We start from the raw sequence: 18,658 nt of genomic DNA, 5'->3' as shown, positions 1-18,658 counted from the left end.
TTAATTTCATATATATTTGTTATGATATAATGTGTATGTTCATGTATTGTAGTAATTCTAAATTCTATTTAAAGATTAATTTTATGTTACAATTTTTTTATACAGATGTCTTTATGTTGTTTTCTATTTAGGAATTGTTTTAAAGATATAATCAAAAAATAAAAAAAGAAACGAAATATTCCATTTTTATATAATATTACATTATCATATTTATATTTTTGTGTAAACTGCACGGAAAAAAAATTCAATTATATCTAGCGACATATTAGTATATAGTATACATTAAAACAATTCCTTCTAGAATTATGGTATATAAATATACTAACCTTTTGACCCTTATTCTTTTTAAAGAAAGTCTGCGGGCAAAGCGAGGCAAGCGTTTCTCATTATATTTTCGCCCCATTATATGAACACACTATAACTACACAAACACAACACTCGTTTTTTAAATTCGACGCGTTATAACGCGTTATAACGGTTGAGCACACTTTTGCGGTTATCTCTCGTTACGCGTATGTACACAACACGCGTGACTGAGACTGAGTACTGCCGCGCACTGATATTATCGGATGTGCCTGGCTGTGTGCGTGTGAATAGCACAGTCGCCTTATTCCCCGATACGTACATACATACTAATATTATTTTTATTGCAGCACGAAGCGAAGGCAGTGTGCCTATCGGGCGAATGACAACGAGGACAACGGCGACGAGGACAACGGCATCGATGTCGATGCCGAGGACGACGCCGACGAGGACAACGGCCTCGATGTCGATGCCGAAGACGACGACAGCGACGACAACGGCATCGATGTCGATGCCGAGGACGACGCCGATGAGGACAACGGCCTCGATGTCGATGCCGAAGACGACGACAGCGACGACAACGGCATCGATGTCGATGCCGATGACGACGACGCCGACGCCGAGGACAACGGTATCGACGTCGATGCCGAGTTCGACGACGGCATCAAAATCAAGGGCCAGCATGACCACGGCAACGTCACCGCTAGCGGCGGACCCGAGGAGGCGGGTGACCGTGGCGACGTCGCCGTTAGCGGAAAACAGGCGGATGCCGACGGGCCCGAATCGGTCCAGAGGACCAAATGTACAAAAGGTTAGTTTTATTATAAAATTTTTTAATAAATACGTGTGTGTGTGTATGTGTGTAAATATGTATATGTAAATATATGTGTGTATGTGTATGTTACAATGTGTTATAATGCGCGATCTTTTTTAAAGCTGAAATATCATTTCTTATATTCCAGTTTTAAAATCATTTACGATGAAGCAGTAACTGGCATGTGCTTCAATGTACTACTATATTATTTGCAATTTATATGTGTGATTTGCAAATGATATAATATATTGAATCACGCGCCTGTTACCATATCACAAATGATTTTAGACTGGAAGATGAGAGATGATATTCCAACTTTCAAAATAGTCGCATTGTAACACGCACACACATTCACACTTATATCTATAATATATGTATGTATATTACATGTGTATGGTGTTCGTATATGTATAAAATATGCGCGAGCATAGATATACATACAGAATGTATTTCTTTCATATGTAATATACATACATATACTATACATATAAGTGTGAATGTGTGTGTATGTATGTGTGTGTATGTGTGTAAAAACATTAATATTTTAATTTTTTTTCCAGCGCATTAGTAAGGCGGTGCGGCGGGCGGTATTCCGCGAGAGACGAAGGCAGAGAAACGCCGGCATGCCGCCAACGCCAACAGGGTACATGCCGGCACCCCTGTCATCCGGATACGTGCCTACGCAGCCTACACCATTCGGATACATGCCCGCGACGCCTGCACCGTTCGGATACATGCCCGCGACGCCTGCATCGTCCGGATACGTGCCCGCGACGCCTGCATCGTCCGGATACGTGCCTGCGCCGCCTGTGCCATCCGGATATGTGCCTGCGCAGCCTGTGCCATCCGGATATGTGCCTGCGCAGCCTGCACCATTCGGGTACATGCCCGCGACGCCTGCACCATTCGGATACATGCCCGCGACGCCTGCATCGTCCGGATACGTGCCTGCGCCATACGCGCCATCCGCACCATCCGGATACATGCGTTTCTTTTAAAGTACACACACACAGGCACACACACACACATACACACACATGCACACAATGTATAAAAAAAAAATAAAAATTTGTGTTTCTAATTAAATTTGTTTAGTACAACTTCATTATCCTTGTTCCTAATTCTTATTCTTATCCTTGTTCCTAATTAATTAAAATATTATAATTTATAAATATATAAATATAAGTAATCTCTCTGTCTGTCTGTCTGTCTGTCTGTCTGTCTCTCTCTCTCTCTCTCCCTGCTCGTTCTTTATTGTTTTCTTTCATCCCCATTATTATATTCTTATATTTCTTCGACTTTTATTCTTTCTATTCTCGTCTTCCTACATAATAATACATTAATTTATTCGTTTTTATTTTATACAACATAAATGAGATATTGTGTATGTCATAAATAGAAAAAGTATTTAATTATGTGTATTTTTGTATGTACATGTGTTGTATTTAACTATAGTTAAATAGAAAAAGAAAATAACTTGTGTATCTCATTTATGATGTATCAAATAAACATAAATAAATGAATTTATTTATTTTCATATAGGGAGACAAAAATAGAAAGAATAAAAGTTGAGCAAATAAAAGTATATAATAATGGGAATAAAAAAATACAATAATGAACGAGCAGAAAGAAAGAAAGAGAGAGAGAGAGAGAGAGAGAGAAGCGCGAGTGAACGCGTAAGGGAATATGCGAGGAGCATGAAGCTAAGCAATACGTAATACATAGCGAGCGAGCGATTAGAAAGAGACAGAGCGTATGATCGAGAGAAAAAAGATACTGCAATAAAGTTAGTGCGTACATATATATTACTCTCACACGCATGAAAGAGACAAAGGTAGTACGATTATGTCTGTCCTTGTCATGTAAGATTGCAGCTCCGTCTATCGCGACATCACGCAACTAATCTACTGCTCTGTTTTACTCTTGAGTCTCGATCTCGCACACACACATATACACGAAAGTGTAGCATCGTAAAATCTTTTTTATAAAGCTTCTAAATTCACTTCTCTAAGTTCACTTATACTCTTTGATGAAATGCCGAGTGCGGAGTTCACTGATTAGGCACGCACAGATTACAAATTTGTTATATTAAGTAAATGTTGACGGCAGAAGCCGATAACAAAACTGTAATTTTCTCATTTTTTTCAACTTTTCATATGAAATGTTAAACTCCGCACTCCATTATTATGTGTACCTTAATTGTGGAAAAGGATTTGTTGATATCTATAATCAACAAAAAGATTTTGCAATCCTACTAATATTCGCATTATGTCGGTAATCCGGCATCCTCTTAAGACTCTAGCGTTCCAACCTAACAGACAGCCGGCTAAGAAAAATCATACCTTGTATACCTATGTGACAGATATGTAATATGTACAAAGTCAAAATTAATATCTGTGGGATAATATTACAAACTACAATTAATAAATGACTGTAAGTATCTAAAGTTATTCAGCAAAAAAGAGAAATAATCAATGATTTCATTATGCGAGCAGATCATCCGCCGTTTTTCAAGTCTTTTCGATCGACTGTTCTTTTCACGAGTCACGGTCCGTCATTATTTACTGAGTCACTCAACAATTCAACCCGTACGTAACAATTTAGCAAAACCTATAATTTATACTTAGTTTGTTTTTTGAATACTACAGCAATAAATTTTTATTTTGTTTTTTGTTTCAGGATAATTTTATAACATAAAACTATGAATTGTGATATATATAAATTAGTTGTTGAGAATTTCTAACTTTTATTTTCAGGACAATACTATATTTTCATCAATATGTCAAAACGTAAATGTACATTTAACGATGAATTACAAAAAAAGTTTCCAATATTTAAAAAAGGGAAATTTGACTGGGAAGTAATATGTACAATATGCGATTCAAAAATTTCAATTGCTAATAAGGGAGTCATTGATATAAATGAGCATATTGCCACATTAAAACATAAAATGAGATTTCAAAGTCAGGCAGGATGTTTAAAATCTATCATGGAAATATTACAAAGCCTGAAACCGATGACAATATTAGAGCAGCAGAAGGTGCTATAGCATTTCTCACAGTCAATCACCATATGTCTTTTAATTCATTAGACTGTACAAATTCCTTAAACAAGGAATTGTTTGCAGAATCAAATACGGCAAAAAAAATTTCATGCAATCGTACTAAAGCAACTGCAATAGTGAACAATGTACTTGCTCCCTTGTCAACCATCGAATTTATGGAAAACTTCCAAAATGTTGCATTTGTAAGCGTGTCTACTGATACTAGTAATCACGGAAACACCAAATTAATTCCGATTATTATTCAATATTTTAATTATAAAGAAAATGAAATTACTTCAAAATTGTTAGAAATAGAAACAGCTACAAATAAAACATCGGATACAATTACTGGCTTGATTATAAAACAACTTAAAACATTTAATATCTTATCGAAGTGTGTTGCATTTTCCGGAGATAATTGTAATACAAATTTCGGTGGAAGACTGCGCTTAGGAACAAACAATGTTTTCACAATTGCAAAGCAATATTATAGGTGTAGATTGTTCAGCACATATTATTAATAATGCTGTTCAACATGGATGTGACATCTTACCTCTAGACGTGGAATCTATTATAATAAAAATTTGTAACTATTTCTCAATTTACACAGTACGGACTGCAACCTTGAAAGAATTCTGTGCTGAGGCAGATACCCAATATAGACAGTTATTGTATCATTCAAAAACTCGGTGGTTAAGCTTGTTCCCGGCGATTGAACGAATTCTTCAACTTTATGAGCCTTTGAAAGATTATTTTGAACATGTACAGACATCACCAATTCTGATAAAAAAATTTTTTGAAACTAAAGTATCAGAATCCTACATGTTCTTTATTCATTCAACTATGAATATATTTCATACAAAAATTGAAAAATTAGAAAAAAGTGACAATTCCATTATTGAAACAAAAAAGATACTGCAATCTATCACTAAAAACTTAGAAGACAGAATAACAAATAACTTCATACCGATAAAGGTTCAAAATATGTTGAAAAAGTTCTCAGATGAAGATATAAAAAAAGATTTTCTAAAAAATTCGTTATCTTTTTACAAAGAAATAAAAGAATATATCCAAAGTTGGATTGAACCCTTAAATGAGTTCACTGTATTTGAATGGATGGATTTGGCAACGATAACAAGATACTCCATGGAGCAGTATTCAATCCTGCATTTCATTTTTAAATGAAAGAAATATTACAATAGATGATGTCAAACTGTTTGATCAATGGATAAATTTAAAGACATTCTGTCAAGAGCTTACTGAAAATGATAAAGAATTGAATTTGAACAAATTATGGCTGAAATTCTTTAAAACGCCTAATGCCTATACTTATAGTGAATTAATAAAAATCGCGCAGTATTTTTTTAGCATTCCTGCTCATAATGCTTCCGTTGAAAGAGTTTTCTCTTTAGTAACATCTCAGTGGACTAAGGAGCGTAACGCTTTAGAATTAAATACTATTTCTTCATTAATGAAGTTAAAATATAATTTTAAAAACTTCAAATGCTCTGAATTTTATAGGTTTCTTCTAACAAAAAATAAGCATTAATTGCAATTGGAAGAAATGAAAAATATAAGAAAAATACGTTATAAATACGTTTATGAATAGCGTCTATTTGAAGTTACTTGAGTTGATTTTATTTAATATAAGTTTTTTTTCTTTTCTGTGATAATACAATGTACCTAAGTCATTTGATTTTGTGTTAATTTTATTAATTATAAAATTATATAAAAACTGTTGTTCAAATATAAAAATTAATAAATAAAATGTTTATTAATATATTGTATAATATTTAGTATATTTTTTACTGTTAATTTATGATTTTTATGGTTTAAAAATTTTTCCTGTCTCTGTATTAAGTTCCTAAAATTTTTCCTGTTCTTTCTTTAAGGACTGGTTGCCTCTTTCTTGGTCAAACATGTTCCTGTACGCTATTGTCGGAGCCTCTAAGCATCTATCGGTTGGAATTATTAACAGTGAAAAAAATAGTAATTATTGTTATTATCTTAATTATTACTAATAATTTTTAATAATAATGACTATTTTAATAATAATGACTATTTTAATAATATTAATAATTAATAATAATTTAAAATAAAAGATTCTTCTATTTTTATTCTTTTTTATCGGCAATTACAATAATTTTGCACTATGAATTATGAGTGTCCGATTTTAGTCGGAAAAGTCCGGGGTTTTAAACCTTTCAGTCCTAGGTTAGTAAAATTACAGATGGCAGCCCTATGCAGATATAACCTGACAACAGATAGGCGGAAGAAATGGAGCAGGTCTGTCAACAAATCTGATAGCAAATGGGCGACAGAAATCGAACAGATCTGTTAAATATAATCTAATGACAAATTGGCGGCAGAAATCGAGCAAATCTGCAGAATATTTTTTAATAGCAGATTGGCTGCAGAAATCGAGCAGATCTGTCAACAAATCTGACGGCAAATTGGCGGTAGAAATTGAGCAAATCTGTCAAATACAATTTGATGGCAGATTGGCGGCAGAAATCGAGCAGATCTGCACAATACATTTTGATAGCAGATTGACGGCAGAAATCGAGCAGATCTGCCGTAACTATTTAAATGAAAATAATTAATATATAGAAATAAAAAATGAATTTTTAATCATTTATTTATAATTATATCTAAATATACAAAACTATACATAATTAAATATACATAATAGCATAACGTTCACCACTTTTTAAGGTTTCTAAATTATTTTATAATTAAAATAATACTTATATATATATATATCCAACACAAATTATTTTTAACTTTAAAATATATATATTTTAAATAAATTAAAATTCTGAGATTGTTGCTTGCTCCATAGAAATTCTTCGTTGCCTCCGAAGCCTATATAAAACATAAAATATTATTCTGTTCAGAATAACACCCTGTACCTTCTCTGAAAGAGTGATCCGCGAATTATGCGACACCCTGTATATTAATAACGACCATTAATTTAACATATCAGCACGGGAAAGTGCTAATATGTAAAAGAATGAAAAATATATTAATAAGCAGTGAGAAATACTATTTAATTTCGATATGGGCACTGAAAAGGGCCGACTGATTCCGTAATAGGCACTGAAAAGCGCCGATTGGTTTCGTAATGGTACTGAAAAGTACCGTTTGCAAAGCGAGGAAGTTCCTGAGAACACTCTAGTATTTTAAAAATGGGCACTAGAAAGTGCCATTTGATTTTTTCGCTAGTGGTATCCACCGACCGCTTTCGTTTTGGCGCTAAAAGTGCTGAAAGCGTTTAATTGACCAATCAGAACGAAGAAATATTTGTTCCGATATTATTAATTGCTCTTTTATTACGATCATAAAAATTAATAATTGTTCTTTTATTTTGGCGGGGTTTGTTGACGTTCCCGCATTAGGTGAATTACATATCTTACAGCTTGTGATTGGTCGTAGTTTTATCGATTGTTTCACATCACATCGCTCCAAGCTCCAAGAGAGCATCGATCATTCTGAGTTCAACTATCGCGAGTTAAGTGTGGTGAACGAAGAAAAAAGTGAGATTATATTACAGAGGCTATTTGTTGGCGAGGATACAGCGTTTGCAGTTTCAAATACTGTCCAGAGCAGACGTAACTATGAAATCGATTAATTTAAAATTATCTACCTCGCGGAAATCGCTGCACAGATTATCTGTAAGACAGCGAAGTAGGATTATATCCGAGATTAAAAATAATTTACCGTTACAACTTTCTCCAGAAGTTGCTGCTGCTGCTGCTAATAATAATAAATCGAATATTTCCAGTTCGTTTATTGTAGAATGTAGTTCGTCTCCAGAATGTCCGTTTTCTGTTATAAATGATATTTGCAATATTAGAGATAATATGCATACAGAAAGCGATGAATCGTCTTTTTCTTCTTGTTCTTCTATCTTTGATGCCAGTGATGCAGCATCAACATTTTTCAATTTCACTACACAAACAGAACCATCTTTTCGCGAGCGCTTAGCATCTTGTTTTGTAGATAATAATCTAACACATGCTCAAGGAAATAGTATACTATCCCTTCTTCGTACACATTCTTGCTTTTATGATTTGCCGAAAGATGTTAGAACATTATTACATACACCACGAAATTGTATTGTTGTGTCTATTGTGGAACCAGGCGAATATATTCATTTTGATCTTGAATCAAGTATTATTCGATGCCTTATGTGTGTTTCATCTTTATCTATTGTTGATCAATCAGAAATAGATTTTAATACAGATGGATGTGCTTTAGATAAATCAGGTTCCATTCATATTTGGCCAATTCAATATAGGATTGCAAATATCTAGCATACAAAACCGATAGTAGCAGGAATCTATAAGGGCAGAAGCCATATCATCCTAATAAATTCTTTGAGAAATTTATTGCAGATATTGATAGAATAATGTCCAATGGTGGAATAAATCTTCATGGCAATAAATTACCCATACGCTTAAGATGCTTCATAGCTGATGCACGAGCTCGTGCATTTATCCTGAATCATCGTGGCCATACATCTAGTCAGCCTTGTTCCAAATGCAAAGTTTCTGGTACACGTAGCGAAGCTCGTTATATCTTCAATGATGTCAATCATCCTCTTCGAACCGATGAGGAATATATAAGGTGTGTGGATGAGGATCATCATAAAGAAGGTAAGAGTCCATTGTCGATGGTTCCGATAGGTATGGTTTCACAAGTGCCATTTGAATATATGCACTTTGTATGTCTGGGTGTAATGAAAAAACTTTTATCCGTATGGATATATGGGAAATATTCACGAGTGTCAAAATTGTCTGGCCGATCCATTTCTATTATGTGTGCGAGACTAAACACTCTTAAAGAATATTGCCCTTCGGATTTTTTAAGACGGCCTAGATCCCTCGATGCATGCTCTAAATATAAAGCCACAGAGTTTCGTCAGTTTTTGCTCTAAACAGGTATAGTTGTAACATATGGTATTTTAGACGATCAACTATACAAGCACTTTTTATTCTTACACATAGATATAAGAATTTTGGTTTCAAATTCACCATCAAAATTGCAATTACGGTTTGCAGAGCTTGCGCTGCAAAAATTTGTTCAATGAAGTAAAAATCTTTACGGTTCAACTTTTAATAGTTATAATGTACATGGTCTTCTTCATCTCACTAACGATGTGAGACATCTTGGTAAATCAGATTCTTTTTCTGCTTTTTCATACGAAAATAACATGACAATTTTTAGAAAATATTGCAGAAAGCCAGGATTACCTCTTCAGCAATTCTTTAATAGAATGGCAGAGATAGAAATTCACGGAACAAATTAGAATCGTGACAATGATTCTTCTATTCACATATCTGTGCAGCATGTAAGTAACAATTATTCTCGATGTCGTAAGATCATATTTGATGGAATATCATTAAGTGTAGATATGCGTGATAATTGCTGTCTCTTACATGATGGATCGTTTGCATTGTCTTTGAAATTGTTAAGAACAATAATTCGTATCTTTTGGAAATTAACGGTACGATTCTCGCTATTTCTCGACTGGCGCGGCCTCTTAGTCCGCGCTTCGCAATCGGAGAGGAATTCGGCGGACACGCGCGAGATGGCAACGTCACATACTATATCTTACTTGCGTGTTTGTTTTTTTTGTTTACATTTGCGTCACTGTCAGTATATTTTCGCTAAGAATTTTTTTTATTTACGAGTTTTTAATTAAACGTCAATTTAATTATAATAAACGTATTGATGAATTTTTTAACATTATGGCAGATGTATATCCTTTTACAAATGATTTATAAAATAAATATCATTTAATAAGGTATCAAAAATTGTATATTATACTTTTTCACAATTGCTACTCCACACAAAGCGAGGTTCAACGCAAACCTATCTGTCTAGTTTTTTGATAGTGGAACCCCCTTGTAGGGAAGGCGGAACATACTGTTTCCAAAGTAAGGTTTCACATGGGTTTATAATTTTCTATATTACGCATTAAAACGTATATGCGTGGAGACAGTATGTTCTGCCCCCCTGTGGGGGGGGGCATCACTATTGCGAAATTAGATCCATAGGTTTGCGTTGAACCTCGCTTCGTATGGAAAATGGAAAAATTCAAGGAGCTGCGTTCGGAAATGTAAACACTTTTTCCACGTCTGCTTTAAACAAATACAACGTAAACAAACATTATTTTTATTTATTTTATAACAGAAAAAGCATTAAAACTGTGAATCTTTAAAATTGCATATCGCTGGAACCAGAAAAGAGCGCCACAAAATTCAAAGTACGTGTTACTTAGGAATATGCTCTCTATAATATATGTAAAAATAAAAACTATCCGTGAGGTGTAAGGTAATATAAATATTTATCATTAACGATTCATAAGCGATTACTATTTGTCGAAGTAGATTTCGTCTGATTTATTATTATATATGTATCTCGTTATATGCGATCGCGAAAATTATTATAAGATATTTAAAACTCGATTTCTATAACAATTAAAAATTAACGATTCATAAGCGGTTGCTATTTATCGAAGCAGATATTAATTTTGTGTGATTTATTGTTATACTAATATACTAATACAGTGCTGGGATTTACTTGCACATTTCGGCCCGATTCCGTGGCTCACGCCTATTGCCCCCCATTCACCGCTGAGTGGCCTTCACTTGGACACAGTACAATTGGACACGGTGCAAATGGACACGTTACAAATGGACACGAGATTGTGCACACGGTTCAATTGGACACAGTGCATTTGGACACAGTAATTTTGGATACAGTAGCTTCTGGACACGTAAGAAAATACGCATCGTTTACTTGGACACCGCTCACTTGGACACTGTTCGTTTGGACACAGAAAGACGCGCACTGTTCATTTGGACACCGTTCGTTTGGACACCGTTCATTTGCCCACCGTTCGTTTGGACACCGTTCATTTGCCCACTGTTCGTTTGGACACCGTTCATTTGCCCACCGTTCGTTTGGACACCGTTCATTTGCCCACCGTTCGTTTGGACACCGTTCATTTGTACACAGAAACATGCGCACTGTTTGTTTGAATATGTAACAGATGGAGAGAAATAAAAATCATTTTGGGAAAATATAATCAGTATTCTTATAACACTTTATACTGGTAAATCTATGTAAAATATTAAATCGTGAAAAGGAGATACATTTGAAGGTTATAATATCTGTCAAAATAAAATATATTCATACTTATATATCTCTGATACTGATGTCATTAATTTTATATTGCTTTTAGCACTTTGTTTAGCCTTTCGCATATTTGGATGTCATGCATGGATACAGTGGGTTCCGCCCCCCCTACGGGGGGGCTCCACTTCCGGAAGATATAACCTAACCCAAACCTATTTCTTATTTAAAACAAAAATTTGGTGTGGATTACGTCGTATAACTTAAATCAAATTTTGGTGTCCAAACGAACGGTGTCCAAACGAACGGTGGGCAAATGAACGGTGTCCAAACGAACGGTGGGCAAATAAACGGTGTCCAAACGAACAGTGGGCAAATGAACGGTGTCCAAACGAACGGTGGGCAAATAACGGTGTCCAAACGAACGGTGTCCAAATGAACGGTGCGCATCTTTCTGTGTCCAAACGAACGGTGTCCAAATGAACAGTGTCCAAGTGAGCGGTGTCCAAGTAAACGATGCGTATTTTCTTGTGTATAAAAGCTACTGCATCCAAAATTACTGTGTCCAAATGCACTGTGTCCAATTGAACCGTGTGCAAAATCTCGTGTCCATTTGTAACGTGTCCATTTGCACCGTGTCCAATTATACTGTGTCCAAGTGCACCACTCCCCTCACCGCTCGTGCGTTAGCAACGAGTCGCCAGATACGCGTAACTAAGGAACGCGACGCTTTGTCTCAGGAGCGTCCGTATATAAGAATGCCCAAATATAATAATAAGACAATACTTTTCTATAATTAAAAGTTTTTCTTCAATATTTTATATCAATGAATTATAAAATATTGAAAAAAAACTTTTAATTCTAAGAATTTTCGCGTTGTATTTAGAAAAGTATTGTCTTATTCTTATATTTGGGCATTCTTACATATAAACGCTCCTGAGACGAAGCGTCGCGGTCCTTAGTTACGCATATCTAGCGACTCGTTGCTAACGCACGAGCGGTGAGTGGGGGGCAATAGGCGTGAGCCACGGAATAGGGCCGAAATGTGCAAGTAAATCCCAGCACTGTACTAATATAAAGTAAGAATAATTACGAAAAACAGTGAAATCCCACTAAAAAAAATCTCACAAAGTAAAAAAGATACGCCAAGTACATATCAAAAAATAACTTAGAAAAAATTGGTAATTATTTAGTATAGCAGACCCAGCTCCAATGACGTTGACCTTGGTATATGTTGTCAAGGACATAATCCTGAATAAATTTTCCTTATAACTTAATCGACGGTCATTGTTTATTAAAAAATTATTAACAAATAAAGTTTGAGAAATAAAACGTAGTTTTCACATGGATTTATAATTTCCACGCAAGAAGCGAGATACATCCGCATCAGGACCCTGATTTGGATGTGAAACCAGGTCTTTACATAACATACGAAACACATTACGAGTCACAGTAGGTTCCGCCCCCTTACAGGGGGCTTCACTTCTGGAAGATATAACCTAACCCAAATCTAGTTTCTGATTTTAGATTTCGAGTATCCTTTAGTTATTGTTTAAAATTCCTGGTCTTCTACAGGATCTTTGTGTTCGAATATTTATCGCGCATGGTTTAAGTTCTGAAATATTAGTCTCGCCTGCTAGATATTCTTTTAGTTTAATATTTATGTCAAGTGCAAAGAGTTCCAGAGCGTAGGCATCTAATATTACGTGAAAGAAAAGAATCGTGGAGTCTACCGGACGTAACAGCTGCATAACGTAATAAAAACAAGAAACTATTTTTTCTTTTTTGTCCACTTTTTTCTCAGAAAGAGAAATTTTATTGTATTGTATTTGTATTGTATCAGTTATTCATCCCCTATGGGGTTAGAAGGCGTTTTTCCGGAACGTACCCAAACCTTTACATTTTCTTACAAATTCCTCTACCATTCCATCCTTTACCCGACCTGGCCCTTTGCGACCTTACATACTTTCCTCCCTCCCCTTCCTCGACCCACCATCACCCTCACTTCCCTTCTCCCAACTTTCCCTTGTCTCCCCCCTATCTTCCCTCTTTCTCCACACTACATTTCTTCTCCTTCTTTCTCCTCGTCCTCCTCTTGTTCCTTCCTTCTCTTTTCTACTCTCATCTGTGTCCTTCTCTTCTCTCTTACTCTTCTCACTTTCCCTTCCTTCGCCCTCCTTTCCTTCCTCCTCTTACTCCCTTCTTCTTTCCCTTCCTCCTCTCCATCTCTCTTCTTTCTTCTTCCCTCCTCCCTACCTGCTCGTCCTCTTCTCCCCTTTTCCTCTCTCCTCTCTCTCTCCTCCTAGCCTAATTTTCTTACAAATTCCTCTACCTTTCCACCCTTTACCCGTTCTGGCTCTTTACAAGCTTACATACTTTCTCCCTCCTCTTCCTCGACCCACCTCTCCCCACCTTTCCTTCTCTCCTCCCTATCTTCTCTCTTTTCTCTCTCCTCTCCTTCCTGTCCCCCTTTCCCTTTCCACTTCCTCACACCTATTCCTCTCTCTTCATCCTTCATCTCTGCTTCCTCTCGTCCCCTATTCATTCTCTCCCATCTATCCAAATCCTTCTGTTACTTACCACCACGCTTCTTCCGCACCCTCTTTCCACCTTCGCTTTTTCTACCATCCTCCATCTCATTCTTCTCTCCTCCATTGTTAAGTCCTCGTCCACGCCTATCTTCCACAATCTCCTTACCTCACTCCTTTTCTCCAATATCTCGTCCTTGTCCTCCTCTTTATCCATTTCCTAACCTAACCTAACCATTAATACCTTTTTCCAAGACTTGCATGTCACCACTTGAATTTTTATTGTCTTTTTACATGCCGAGCATCGATATTCAGCATATTCATCGTCCATGTCGATAATTATCGGCCGAAACCGCTAATATCAGCGTAAGCGATCAGTCACCTCTGTTTCACTGTCACACGTCAGCACTTTTGTGTCCACCTTAAATATCTACCTGTCGTGTGAAACTTTGGTGTCCCAGACAGGAAATGCACTTCTCACGCCCACAAATCAGCATATCCCGGTTAGATAACACTCATGGCTAATGCCAGTCTATGCCGCTACGATTTAAATAACTTTCTATCACTCCCCGTAACTATTTAATCGTTTAAAAGTTATTACTTTTGCGGAGCGATGTTTGACACGTCTTATCCACCTGAGAGAGATAGATAGAGGAGAGAAGTAAGAAGGGAGAGAAGTAAGAAGGCTGGGAAAAGGAATTGGGAGGAAAGAAAAACAGATGGAGGACATGAAAAAGTGGTTGAAGGAGCTGGTGGTGGAGGTAAGGGGAATAAGGAGGGAGCTGAAATTATGGAGAGAAGAGAGAGCGAGAGGAAGGAGAAAAAAGGAGGAGGAAACAGCGGTATCGCAGGAACAGGAAGAGGAAAGTGAAGAGGAAGAGGAAGAAGGAAGAGAGGAGGCGAGGGATCAGGGTGTTCCATCCAGGATGTGTAAGCAAGCATAGGATTTACGATAAAAATCAAGAATTGGTACCGTCTTCTGGCCCATTTGACAGATTTACAATTGAAAGTGAAGCAGACATGAAGAAGGCATCGGCAGTGACCGGGGGCGGCAGGGACAGGCTAAGATCTACAGGATCTACAGGTTCGTTTACGACGCTAAGTAGTGGAAATAGAATATCAGGAGCGAGTGGATCATTGACTATTGACGTAAAAATAGATTGGCTGGTAAAAATTGTAAAAGAAATAAAAGATAAAACAGCATGTAAGAAGGAAATTAAAATGATGGTCAAGGAAATAGTTCGAGAAGAATTGGGAAATGTTAAGCAGGAACTGCTAGAAGAGTTGAAAAGAATGATACAGGGAGAAGTAGGTGGATCAACAGGAGGAATACAAAGGAGCTATAGTAAAGCGGTAAAAGAGAAAAAGAAAGAGAATGTAATAATTATCAAACCCAAGATACAATAAGAGAGTGAAGTTACAAAAAAATTGATAAAAGAAAAGATAGATATCAAAAAAATGGCGATGGGAATAACGAAGCTAAAAAAAGGAAGCAAGTGATCATGGGTTGTGAAACTGGAGAAGAAATGAAAACGTTGAAAGCCACAGTGCAGGACAAACTAGGAGAAAATTTCAAAGTTACGGGATCACCGCAGATGAAGCCCAAAATAAAAATTATCAATGTCAGCGAAGAAGAAATGAGATTGGATGATGATGATTTAATAACTACAATCAAGAAGCAGAATAGAATTGATGCACTAAATGATGGATTCCAAATGCGAATAGTAAAGAAAATAGTTAAAGAAAAAAGAAATGATAATAATCAACTCAGAAGAAAAGAAAAAGAAGAAGGTTCGATAATAATTGAAGTAGATGAAGAAACGCATGAATTGATGTTGAAAAAAGAGAAACTAAATGTAGGATGGAGAAAATGTCCTACATTCAATCACATTAATGTTAAAAAATGCTTTATATGCTGGGGATACTATCATATTGCAAAAAATTGTACGCGAGATGAAACATGCCACAAATATGCGGAAAATCATAAAGCGATTGAATGTACGGCAACAAAGAAAAAATGTGTAAATTGTATGTTTAAAATTCGAATATACAACCTGAAGATAAATGATGAACACGACGCCCTTAGCTCAGAATGTCAAACATTTAAAAGGGCGATACAGGAGGAGAAGAGGAGAGCCGGCTGGGAAGATGCGAAATAGCAACTACAGAAGGAAGCGGAAATAATATCGTATACAAACGCGCAAAGTTTGATAGCGCATAAAGATGAGATACAACATCAGATTATGAAGAAAATAAATCCAGCATTCATAGCGTTATCAGAGACAAGATTGACTGCTGAAATTGAAGACAGTAAAGTGAATGTACCAGGTTATAGTATAATTAGATGCGATGCTGAAAATAGAAATACAGGAGGGGTTGTTTTATATATAAGGGATGATGTTAAATATAAAATAGTATTAGTAAAAAAATTAGAATCAAATTGTTGGTGTGCTGCAATTGAGATGAAAGAAAAATTGTATAGAGGAACAATAATGGTAATATATCATTCACCGAATGCATCGCATGGTGATTACGTGAGATTTCTGGAGGATATAATAGAAGAGTTAATAATACGGGGAGAATGTATGGTAATAGGAGACTTGAATATAAATATTATGTTAGATTCGTTTTATACAAGGAAGTTACAAACGACAATGTTGAGCTTAGCATGAAACAATATGTAAATAAACCGACGAGAATTACGACAGATAGTAAAACAATTATAGATTTAATTTTTGCTAATAATAAAATAGAAATGCAAGTAATGCATGAACCTAAAATAACGGACCATGCGTGGCTAAAAGTTGAACTGAATGCGAATAAATTTGATAATAAATATAGAGAACTTAGTGTTAGGAATTATAGAGAGTTTAATATAGATGAATTTATTAAATTAGTGGAAAATAAATTAGAGAAAAACCAAGATATGAATATCAGTGTGAAAGCGAAGAAATTTGTTGATAGTATAGTAAATGCGTTGGACGCTACAGCACCTAGAAAAAATTTTAGAATTCCGAGAATATGGGAAGGGAAAAAGTAGTTTTCGGATGAAATAAGAGAAGCAGCGGCTAAAAGGGATGAAGCATATAGGAAGGCATTGTATGCTGACACGGAACAAAATTGGTTGCATTTTAAAATTGAAAGAAATACAGTAGTTAAATTAATTAAGACAAAGAAGAAAGAATATTATGAAAATATGATAGATCTTAATAAAGAAAATCCTACATCTATGTGGAAAACACAAAAAGAAATAATTAGAGGCGAACCAGGAGGTAAGAGGGAAGTAGAGAATATAGATTTTGAAATATTAGACAGCACTGAAGGATGCAATATAGCAGATAAATTTAATTTATATTATATACAAAGTATTAATAGTATAGTAAAATCTATAAATGGGAGTAAAAGTTTTATTTACGTTATTAAAAACGAGGGAATTATGGAAAATTTTGAAATGATTAGTATAGAGCATTTACAGGAAATTGTTATGGGACTACCGAAAAAGAAAGGTACAGAGGAGGGAATAACTAGCGATATATTAAAGGCATTATTTTGCGTAATAAAAGAGGAATTTGTTGGTATAATAAATAATTCTTTGAAGGAAGGTTGCTGTCCAAAAGGTTGGAAAACGTCTACAATAATACCGATTCCAAAAATAGAGAAAGCTAGAAAAGCAAGTTAATTTAGGCCTATAAATATGTTACCAATATTTGAAAAAGTGTTAGAATTAGTAGTTAAAAAGTAAATTGAAACGTATTTGGAAGATAATTGTATTATAACAGAACATCAGTCGGGCTTTAGAAAACAGTATTCGTATGAAACAGCGATGACCATAAGCTCTCGGTAATATTCCATCTCTAAAAAGTAGAGATCGATATGTGGCCGTCGAGATATACTCCGAATTTTTCCACCTAGTTAACAAGTCTCGTAAACACATGGAGAGTTTTTTAGTCGAATATCTTTCAAAATAATTTTATACGTCCGAGAGTCCTTAAGTAAGTTCTCCATTTTGTTAATATATTCGTCTCTGTCAAGAGCCACAGTAATGTATCCTTTATCCGCTTTAGTCAAAATTAAATTCTGATTATTATTAAAAAATCTTTTAATGGCAAAAATAGCTGTTTTATGTTAACGTCAAATTCATTATCTGGAGTAGAGTAAGATGGAAGTCTGTTAATAATGCGTGTGGAGCGGTTTCTAATGATAATCCGTTTATTAACCGGGAGTTATTTCAGATTATTTTCTATATTTTTGATAAACTCAATAGTTGTTTTATCAGTATTGTTCACCGGAACATCTTATTTATTTATGAAATTACTGTATTTATTTTTGTAAGTTGCTTGTAATGCGCTGAAGATCGCCCAAAGAATGGGACCAAAACGTAAGCTGATATTTCAAATTATCTTTAAAATATTTCTTGCGCTCCAAGTACTGTGCGAGGTTCGTATTGCCCTTACGTATATTTTTATTTATATTTATATATTTTTGAGCCTATTATATTGTTGCGTCCGCGGATCGAAATCTATATTACTCGAATACGCGCGACACAACCGGCACTCGCGTACCGCGACGTAAATAAAGAACACGTATTAAAAAGAACAAGAGGAACTTTAATAACAGCTTAAAACACAGAACAGAAAGCACAGAACAGATAATCTCGTAATCCGTCAATCCGTTCGCTCGGAATCACTACCGGCGCGAGACTCCAGATGGCCAGTTTCTCTCAAGATGTCCACCGTTGTTTAACAACAACCCTTAGCAACGTGTTTGGGGATGTTCACCCGGAGACGGATACAGCAGATTCAGGAATAACTGCCACAGACGATTTGC

At 35.5% G+C, this 18,658-nt stretch overlaps 1 protein-coding gene and 1 pseudogene across 1 annotated transcript; both read left to right on the top strand.

Annotated features, from left to right (window-relative positions):
* Positions 1–685: 685 nt before the first annotated feature.
* LOC138944420 (salivary glue protein Sgs-3-like) lies at positions 686–2,115 on the top strand. Its single transcript, XM_070315308.1, has 2 exons — positions 686–1,114; positions 1,678–2,115. The coding sequence occupies exons 1-2, from the start codon at positions 686–688 to the stop codon at positions 2,113–2,115; spliced, it is 867 nt and encodes a 288-aa protein (XP_070171409.1).
* A 6,456-nt stretch (positions 2,116–8,571) lies between these two features.
* LOC138944419 (uncharacterized) lies at positions 8,572–10,378 on the top strand (annotated as a pseudogene).
* The last annotated feature ends 8,280 nt before the right edge of the window (positions 10,379–18,658 follow it).

This window comes from Polyergus mexicanus, unplaced genomic scaffold (assembly GCF_030449975.1).
Source record: "Polyergus mexicanus isolate NDT 795.1 unplaced genomic scaffold, iyPolMexi1.0 SCAF_190, whole genome shotgun sequence".
Lineage (NCBI taxonomy): Eukaryota > Metazoa > Arthropoda > Insecta > Hymenoptera > Formicidae > Polyergus > Polyergus mexicanus.
Note: the sequence above shows the minus strand (reverse complement) of the source record. Positions and strands in the feature narration are given on the sequence as shown.